Source organism: Penaeus monodon, chromosome 26 (assembly GCF_015228065.2).
Source record: "Penaeus monodon isolate SGIC_2016 chromosome 26, NSTDA_Pmon_1, whole genome shotgun sequence".
NCBI lineage: Eukaryota > Metazoa > Arthropoda > Malacostraca > Decapoda > Penaeidae > Penaeus > Penaeus monodon.
Window position 1 is genome coordinate 13,249,978 of NC_051411.1, and position 10,000 is coordinate 13,259,977.

At 48.8% G+C, this 10,000-nt stretch overlaps 1 protein-coding gene across 1 annotated transcript in view; it reads left to right on the forward strand.

The window, feature by feature from the left end:
- Positions 1-648: 648 nt before the first annotated feature.
- Positions 649-10,000, forward strand: part of LOC119589942 (uncharacterized protein DDB_G0284459-like) — an 86,578-nt gene continuing 77,226 nt past the window's right edge. The window contains exon 1 of the mRNA XM_037938611.1: positions 649-1,279. Within this exon, the coding sequence (XP_037794539.1) occupies positions 1,224-1,279 (56 nt within the window). The 5' untranslated portion in view covers positions 649-1,223. The remainder of the gene's footprint in view (positions 1,280-10,000) is intronic.

The window sequence follows — 10,000 nt, forward strand, 5'->3', positions numbered from 1 at the left end:
AATTCATTTAACCATAACTTATAGTTATAGTTATTAGTCATGTACAACTTACGAAACCTACGTACCCTGCTTAACAAAACTGCATTAAGATATGGTTGGCAAAGAATGTAACATTAAGGGATAGTTACACATAATTAGCCAGTAAGAACCCACGTGCTGTATAATAAATCCATTAGTAGTGGTTTACATAGTTTATTTAGGCCTACAACACACACGCCATGTACACCCCACGTGGTGCCTGTACTCAGATCATCCCTTCGCTAAAATCAATTTTAAAGATTTCCCAACTCCCCCTGTCTTGGTTACGGCTAAAATCACGAAACACATGGGCTAAATACTGAGTCAAAGTTTCCAGCTTCATCCGTCTATCTTCTGAGAGTTTTCGTTCGCTGGCTTAGAAAGACCCAAAGAAGGGAGCGAAAACTTCTGCATGATACATGACTCTTCTGTGACGTCATGCTATAGCCGAATGCCATGATAGCAGGTTTTGTTTAGGCAATTACCTGATAAGAATGATACGTTGATGGCACTTCTGCTTTGTATTTAAGTTGTACAATGAGCAAAAAATGTAATTTTCGCAAAGAAGAGATGTTAAAAAATTCATCCCGAACGAGGGAAAGAAGCTAGGCAAATGAAGCCCAAGTCAACCGCGAAACGTTCGGAACGAAGTATCGACCAACGGCGCAAGCTCACTGGACTACAACACTACTACATTGGTTACCACGCCGACTTCCGTCCACTCTCGATCCGATCTTATCGAAGAATTACGTAAACACTGAAACAACCATGAAGCGATCTATCCGAAATTCCCATCGCCTCCCTCATCCGAATCCTTGCGCAGGAGGCCCTACTTGAACGATTACCGCATGCGAGGTGGCGTGAGTTTGCACACTTGTTTACCCGGTAACGCAGTGACTGGACTTTTTAAGTTCCGTGACTGAACTTTAAGTGCATTTGTGTGGTTGGTGGAACTGCCTGGTCTTCTGGCTTTCTAATTGTCGTCACACGAATAAGACTGAATTATTGTTTCTCATTTTTTTTTCTTTTTTTCTCTATTATTTTTTCTTTTGTTATAGAGATAATGCAGTCAGAATAAACATGGTGTGAAGAAGAAAGATTTATATGCGCGCCGGTCATTTATTGTTTTCATTCATATTTTTATATTTGTGGACACAAGTGTGCATGATATATCCTATGAAAACAGAGAACAGAGTTAGTGTTTTATGATGGCACAAGACAGAGAAACGCTTCTGAAAAAGTTAACAGGGTTGTTGAAAAGGTAAGTGGTCAGTCTTGTTAGAACATTCAACCGACTCTGTAGTCTGTATAGTTCATGGCTCAATTAACTGATATGTTAAGACATATGGTATATTGCATAGAGAATATTGAACATTAAAAGATGGAGATGGAGGGAGATGGAGATGGAGATGGAGATGGAGATGGAGATGGAGATGGAGATGAGGAGTTTTTCCCCTTTTTTTTTATTTTTTTTTTTTTAAAAAAAAAAAATTTTTAAAAAAAGGAAAAAATTTTTAAAAAAAAAAAAATTTTAAAAGGGGCCCCCCCCCAAAAAAACCTTGGAAAAAAAAGAAAGGGAAAAAAACAAAAATTTCCCCCCCTTTTTTGGAAAAACCCAAAAACCAAAAATTTGGGAAAAAAGGGCCAATTTTTTTTTAAAAAAAGGAAAAAAAAACAAAAAAAAAAGGAAGGGGGGGGGTGAGGGGGGGTTTTTGGGGGGGGGGGGGAAAAGGGGGGGGGGGGTTTTTTAAAAAAAATTTAAAGGTTTTGGGGGGGGAAATTTTTGGGGGGGGGGGAAAAAAAGAGGGGGAAGGGAAAAAAAAAAAAAAAAGGGGGGGAAAAGTAAAGCCCCCTTTTTTGGGAAAAAAAAAAGGGGGGCCCGGGGGGGGAAGGGTTTTTTTTTAAAATTTTAAATTTCCCCCCCCCCTTTTTTTCCCCCTTTTTTGGGGGCCCCGGGGGGGGGGGGGGGGGGGGGGTTTTTTTTCGGGAAAAAAGGGGGGGGGGGGGAAAAGGGGGGCCCCCCCGGGGGGGGGGGGGGGGGGCGTGGGGGGGGGGGGGGAGGGGGGGGGGGGGGGGGGGGGGGGGGGGGGGAAAGGGGGGGGGGGGGGGGGGGGGGGGGGGGGGGGGGGGGGGCCCCCCCGGGGGGGGGGGGGCCCGGGGGGAGGGGGCCCCCCGGGGGGGAGAGGGGGGCCGGGGGGGGGGGGGAGGGGGGGGGGGGGGGGGGGGGGGGGGGGGGGGGGGGGGGGGGGGGGGGGGGGGGGGGGGGGGGGGAGGGGGGGGGGAAAAAGGGGGGAAAAGGGGGGGGGGAAAAAAAGGGGGGGGGCCCGAGGGGGGGGCCCGAAAAGGGGGGGGGAAAAGGGGGGGGGAAAAAGGGAAAAACCCCCCCCGGGGGGCCCCTGGGGGAAAAAAGGGGGGAAAGGGGGGGGGGGGCCCGGGGGGGGGGGGGGGGGGGCGGGAGGGGGGGGGGGGGGTTCGGGGGGGGGGGGGGGGGGGGGGGGAGGGGGGGGGGGGTTGGGGGGGGGGGGGGGGGGGGGGGCCCCCGGGGGGAAAGGGGGGGGGGGGGGGGGGGGCCCCCCCCCCCCCGGGGGGGGGGGAAAACCCCCGGGGGTTTGGGGGGGGGGGCCCCGGGGGGGGGGGGGGTTTTTTTTTTTTTTTTGGGGGGGGGGGGGGTTTTTTTGGGGGGGGGTTTTTTTTTTTAAAAAAAAAAAAAAAAAAAAGGGGGGGGGGGGGGAGGGGGGGGGGGGGGGGGGGGGGGGGGGGGGGGGGGGGGGGAAAAAAAAAAAAGGGGGGGGGGGGGGGAGGGGGGAAGGGAGGGGGGGGGGGGAAAAGGGGGGGGGAAAAAAATTTTTGGGGGGGGGGGGAAGGGGGGGGGGAAAAGGGGGGGGGGGGGGAAAAAAAAGAAAAAGAAAAAGGGGAAAAAAAAAAAGGGGGGAAAAAGGGAAAAAAAAAAAAAAAAGGGGGGGGGGGGGGGAAAAAGGGGAAAAAAAAAAAAAGGGGGGGGGAAAAGCCCCCCCCCTTTTTAAAGGCCCAGGCCCCCTTGGGGGGGCCCCCCCTTTCCCCTTTTTTTCTCTTTTTTCCCCCCTTTTTGGTTTTAAAAAGGGGGGGGGAAAAAACCCCCCCCCCCCCCGGGGGGGGGGGGGGGGGGGGGGGGGGGGAAAGGGGGGGGGGGGGCCCCCCAAAAAAAATTTTTTTTTAAACCCCCCCTTTTCCGGGGGGGGGGGGCGGGGGGGGGGGGGGGGAAAAAAAAAAGGGGGGGGGGGCCCCGGGGGGGGGGGGGAAAAAAAGAGGGGGGGGGAAAGGGGGGGGGGGGGGGGAAAGGGGGGGGGGGGGGGGGAAAAAGGAAAAAAGGGGGGGGGGGGGGGGGGGGGGGGGGGGGCCCCGGGAAAACCCCGGGGGGGGGGAGGGAGGGGGGGGGGGACAAGAAAAAAAAGGGGGGGGGGGGGGGGGGGGGAAAAGGGGGGGGGAAAAAGGGGGGGGGGGGGGGGGGGGAAAAAAAAAAAAAAGGAAGAAGAAGAAAAAAAGGAGAGAGAGAGAAGGGGAAGGGGAGAAAAAAAGGAAAAAAAAAGGGGGGGGGGAAAAGGGGAAAAAAAGGGGGAAAAAAGAAAAGGGAAGGGGAGAGGGGGGGGGGAAGAGGGAAAAGGGGGGGAAGGGGAAAAGGGGGAGGGGGAAGAGAGAGAGGGGGGGGGGGGGAAGGGGGGGGGGAAGGGGGGGGGAAAAAAGGAGAGAGAGAGAGGGGGGGAAGGGGGGGAAAAGGAAAAAAAAAAAAGAGAGGGGGGGGGTAAAAGGGGGGGGGGAAAAAAAAAAAAAGAAAAGAAAAAAAAAGGGGAAGGGGGGGGGAAAAAAAGGGGAGAAAAGGAGGGGGGGAAAAGAAAAAAGGGGGGGGAAAAAAAAAGGGGAGAGAGAAAGGGGAGGGAAAAGGGGGGAAAAAAGGGGGGGGGGGAAAAAGGGGAAAGGGGGGGGGGGGGGAAAAAGAAAAAAAAAAAAAAAAAGAAAAAAGGGGAAAAAAAAAAAGGGGGGGAAAGGAAGAGAAGGGGTAAAAGAAAAGAAAAAAAAAGAGGGGGAGAGAGAGAGAGGGAAAAAAAAAAAAAAAAAAAAAAAAAAAGGGGGGGGGGAAGGGGGAAAAGAAAAAGAAAAAAGGGGGGAAAAGAAAAAAAAGGGGGAAAGGGAGGGGGGAGGGAGAGGGGGGAGGGAGAAAAAAGGGGGAAGGGGGGGGGGGGGAAAAAAGGAAAAAAGGGGGGGGGAAAAAGGGGAAGAGAGAAAGAGGGGGGGAAAAGGAGGAGGGGGGGGAAAGGGGGGGGGGGGGGGGGAAAAGGGGGGAGAAAAGGGGAGGGAAAAGGGAAGAGAAAAAGGGGGAAGGGGGGGGAAAAAAGGGGGGGGGAAAAAGGGGGAGGGGGGGGGGGGGGGGGGGAAAAAGGGGAAAAAAGGGGAGAGGGGGGGGGGGGGGGAAAAAAAGGGGGGGGGGGAAAAAAAGGGGGAAAAAAGAAAAAAAAAGGGGAAAAAGAGAAAAAAAAAGGGGAAAAGGGGGGGAAAAAAAAAAAAGGGGGGGGAAAAAAAAGAGGGGAAAAAAAAAGGGGGGGAAGGGGAAAAAAAAAAGGGGGGGGGAAAAAAGGGGGGGGGGGGGGGGGGGGGAAAAGGGGGGGGGGGGGGGGGGGGGGGGAAAAGGGGGGAAGAGGGAGGGAGGGAGGGGGGGAGGGGGGAGGGGGGGGGAGGGGGGGGGGGAAGGGAGGGGGGGGGGGGGGGGGGGGGGGAAAAAAAAAAAAAAAAAAAAAAGGGGGAGAGAGAAAAAAAAAAGAGGGGAAAAAGGGGAGAGAGAGAGGGGGAGGGAGGGGGGGGGGGGGGGGAATAAAAAAAAAAAAAAAAAAAAAAAAAAAAAAAAGGGGCATCCCTCATCCTGTGCCCCTTTTGAAAAAAGGGGAAAATTTTTTTTTTGGCCCTTTTTCCCCTTTTCCTTTTTAAAAAAATTTTTCCGGGGGTTTTTTTTTTTCCCCCCGTTTTTTTTTTGGGGTTTTTTTTTTTTTGGGTTTTTTTTGGGGGGGGAGGGGGGAAGGGAGAGAGAAAAAGGGAGGGGGGGGGGGGAAAGAAGGGGGGGGGGAAGGGGGAAAAAGGGAGAAAAGGGGGGGGAAGAGAGAGAGGGGGGGGGGGAAAAAAAAAAAGGGGGAGGGGGGGGGGGGGGGGGAAGGGGGGGGGGGGGGGGGGGGGGGGAAAAAGAGAGAGAAAAAAAAAAGGGGGAGAGAGAGAAGAAAAAAAAGGGGGAGAGGGGGGGGGCCCAAAATTTTTGGGGAGAGGGGGGGGAAAAAAAGGGGGGGAAAAAAGGGGGGAAAAAAAAGGGGGGGGGGGGGAGGGGAAAGGAAAAAAAAAGGGGGGGATTTTTTTTTTAAAAAAAAGGGGGGAAAAAAAAAAAAAAAAAAAGGGGGGGAAAAGGGGGGGGTTTTTAAAACCCCCTTGGGGGGGAAAAATTTATAAAGTTTTTAAAACCCATTTTTAAAAAAAAATTTTCCGGGGGAAAAAAATTTTTCCCCCCTTAAAAAAAAAGGGGGGAAAGGGGAAAAAAAAACCCCCAAAAAAAAATTTTTTTTTTGGGAAACCCCGGGGTTTTTCCCTTGCCCCCCCGGGGTTTTTTGGGTTTCCCCCCCCAACCCTTTTCCCCCTTTTTTGGGTTATTTTAAAAACCCCCTTTTTTTTTTCCTTTATTTTTTTTTCTTTGGGGGCCCTTTCTTTTTTTTTTTTTTTTTTTTTTTTTCCCTTTTTTCCTTTTCCTTTTCCCCTTCCCCTCACCCTTTTTTTTTTTTTTTTTTTCTAACTTTTCTTCCCTTGTTTTTTTCCCCTTTTTTTTTTTTTTTCCCCCCCCTTTTTTTCCCCTCCCCCCTTTTTCCCCCCCCTTTTTTTCCCCTTTTTTCCTTTTTTCTTTTTTTTCCTTTTTCCCCCCCCCCCCCCCCCTTTTTTTTTTTTTTTCCCCCCTTTTTTTTTTTTTTTTCCCCCTTTTTTTTTTTTTTCCCCCCCCCAAAAAAAAAAAAAAAATTTTTTTTTTTTTTAAAAAAAATTAAACCCCCCCTTTTTGAAAAAATTTTTTTTTAAAAAATAAAACCCCAAAAAAATTTTTAACCCGGGGGGGCCCCTTTTTTAAACCCTTTTTTTTTAAAAAAAATTTTTAAAAAAAATAAAAAAAGGAAAAACCCCAAAAAAGGGAGGGAGAGAGGGGGAGGGAGGAGAGAGGGAGGGAGGGAGAGAGAGGGAGGGAGGGAGGAGGGAGAGGGAGGGAGAGAGGAGAGAGGAGAGAGAGAGAGAGAGAGAGAGAGAGAGAGAGAGAGAGAGAGAGAGAGAGAGAGATAGAGAGAGAGAGAGAGAGAGAGAGAGAGAGAGAGGGGGAGGGAGGGGGAGAGGGAGCGAGTGAGATGCATAATGAGACACAGAGAAAATGAAAACAAAAGAAGCACACGAAAAGGTCGAGCTCCCTCATCCTGTGACCTTCAGTGCAGCAAATGGCTCTTGACGTTCTTGGGACTTTTCCATGCGCCTCTGTTTCGCCTCATTTCGCTGTTATAGCAACAACGGTTTTGCTGGGCTCCCTTTTTGGTCGCCTCCGACCTTCGTTTCTTTGCCATATCGTGCTATGATTATTTCTTTTTCGTTCAGGGTTTTGTTGAGAAAGAGGGAGAGAGAGGGACAGAGTGAGAGAGAGAGAGGGACAGAGTGAGAGAGAGAGGGGCAGAGAGAGAGAGAAGAGGGGCAGAGAGAGAGAGAGAGAGAGAGAGAGAGAGAGAGAGAGAGAGAGAGGGGGCGAGAGAGAGAGAGAGAGAGAGAGAGAGAGAGAGAGAGAGAGGGTGAGAGTGAGAGAGAGCGTGAAAGAGAGAGAGTGAAAGGGTGAAAGACTGAGTAGGACGTACAGTTGAAGCGAGACAGATTCCCAGTGGAGATGGAGATGATTATAACCATGATAATGATGGTAATAATTATCCCATTCGTAACAAAAATTATTGTGATGGTTATACCAATGGTGATTATACCATTCACTATGCAGGCGGTGATGATAGCGACGATCATGATATAGGTAAGTTCACAGTATAATCACCGGGAGTCATAATATGATGAATAGCTTTATGTCCTGACTACTGGTGCCACCCTTGTCTCCACGAAAAAGGAAATAATGCAGCATGATAGGGTACACACACACACCCGAAAGCGAATACATGCACGCATATTGATATGTATTCTGTCAAAACACGCATGGTTGTTTATGCATGATCGTCTGCTTCTCTTTGGCTGTGTATCTTTCTCTTGATTTCTCCTTTCCTCCTTCTACTCCTCTTTGTTTCTGCCGATAGTTTCCATCTACTGTTGTTCCTCTTCCTCATCATTATGTTTTATTTGTTCTTGCATGCATCCTTCTTTTTCCTTCACTTCTTTTTCTTCCTCTTCTTCCCCTTCCTCTTTCTCATCATTATCATCATCATCTTCATCGTCTCCTTTATCCTTCTGTTGTTCTTCTTTATCTTGATTTTCTTCTTCATTTTCTTCTCCTTTTCTTCGTCTTCGTCCTCCTCCTCTTCCTTCTCCTCCTCCGCCTCCTTCTCTTCTCTTCTTCCTTTTTCTTTCTCTTTCTCCTCTTCCTTCTCCCCCCCTCCCCCGTTAAAAAATAAAACAATCGTTATCCATATTTTTTTCGTATTGAAAAATCCTTATAGAACAAGTTATGACTGACAGTTGAATTACCGAGAAAAGATCGAACACACCGAATAAATTACTATTTTAACGGTTAAATGGCCTTTTGACTGCTAAACTATGCTTCTGCTTACTCAACTGGCTTTCTCAGTACTGAACAAATATCAGATCATCAAGGACACATTTGCACAGACATACAGTTGATACATACAGGAATACCCTTCCGCAGATACGGGCAATGATAAATGCATGCCCATGCACTAACAAGTCAAGAAGGCAAGTAAACACAAGTGTACGTATAGAAATAAAAATACTAGCATAGAGATTGGTATAGTCCTATTATAGACTGAGACTAATACAATAATATGTCTAGGTAACCATAAAATGTGATGTACAACACACTAGCATAGAGATTGGTAGCCATCAGGTACAGACTGAGACACAAAAGACAGACACTACAGACAAAAACAAACAAAAGACCTCAGCCACATCCTTTGAGGACAGAGGTCAGAGGAAAGCCCTCCCGTGACGAAGGACTGGCGACTCTAGGTGTACGATAAGGTTCTCAGGTTCCCTTTGAGCTTTTAAGGGGATTGGAAACACCGCTGCCACCATGTCGTTTTTTAAGGGAATTGAAAACTCCGCTGCCACCAATTCGTCTTCTTATCCTTTCCTTTCAGCATTCACCCTCTCCTGCCGTTTCGGTCGCGGGTCGTCTCTTGGGGTGAGAGAGGAAAGGGATAAGGGAGAGTAGGAGAAAGCGATCTGAAGAAGAAAGCGAAGAAATAAAAGAGGGAGAAGGAGAGGGAGAACTTGTAGTGAAAAGCGAAGAGTAGGAACGTGAGAAGAAAATAACAGGACGAAGAAAGAAGTGAAGGAGAAAATGGGAGAAAATGGTGATAGGGAAGGAGGGAGAGGGAGAGAGAGAGAGAGAGAAAAAAAAAATAACAGTAAAAAAATATCTATAACGATAGATCTATCACGCATATCGCTAGACGCAAATGGCAGCTCTCGGAGTCAGATCCTTGACAGCTGTGAAATTTTTATACATTAATTTTTGTACTGTCCATCTACGACCATAATACCAGGTCATTATCGGAATCATAGGCTTTTTCTCTCCATAGTCTTCTCGCAGTCTCAAATCCGGCGATAAAAGGGATTATTCGTCTCTGGAAATGGACGCTTTGTGCAGTAAGCCCCTGAATTCGGACTGTATAAGAAACCGTGATTCGAAACAAAGGTTGTGTTAACGAAGGGGCTGCTCTCTTCTAAGATAAGCAGAGGAAGAGATAGATGAAACAGTCGGAAAAGCCTCGAGAGGAGATCGTGTGTGTGTGTGTGTGTGTGTGTGTGTGTGTATGTGTGTGTGTTTGTGTTTGGTTGTGCGTGTGTGTGTGTGTGTGTGTGTGTGTGTGTGTGAGAGAGAGAGAGAGAGAGAGAGAGAGAGAGAGAGAGAGAGAGAGAGAGAGAGAGAGAGAGAGGGTGAGAGAGAGGTAGCAGAGAGATTGATAAATGGATAGATAGTTGATATATAGATTGAGAGAATGAACGAGAGAGCAGGGAGACAGATATTGGTAGGTAACAGATAGATAAATAGATAGAAGATAGTAGACAGACAGAGAGAGAGAGAGAGAGAATGAAAAGAGTGAATGGAAGTAGGTCAATAACAAGTATTCTCCGTAGCTACCGAGAGAAAGTGGATGCTGGGAAGCAGCCACTGACATTCAGAAACCAGGTTAAGGCTTGACATTTCTGAACATTCCTCGGAAAAGGTCTAGTCTCTCTGTTTCTGCCTGTCTGTCTGTCTCTCGCTCCCTTGTTGCAAGTCTGCGTGTCTGTCTGTCTTCCTGTATCTCTCTCTCTCTCTCTCTCTCTCTCTCTCTCTCTCTCTCTCTCTCTCTCTCTCTCTCTTTCTTTCTCTTTCTCTCTCTCTTTCTTTTCCCTCTTTCTGTATCTAATTCTCACCCTCCTCTCTCTCTCTTTCCCCCGTTTCTGTTTCCCTCTTTACTCCCTTAACCCCCCCCCCCCCCTACATATTTCCCCCGTTCCATTGCCTTTGCGTTCAATCTACGAGAGTCTGCGATAAAGAAAGAAAGAAGAGAAGAAAAAGAAGACGAAAAAAAAAAAAAAACGGCCCCTGTTCCAAAACACCAATTCCAGGATTACCACCATGATACCTTCTAATTAGTGCCGCGAGTGTGCATGATTACCGATGACGGAGGGTTGCCTGTTGGGTGGCAGAAGGGTTGGCAGCCCTGTCCTCAGAGGGGTCGGGGAGAGGAAGGGAAATGATTGTGATGAAAGAGAGGGGGAGGGATAGGAG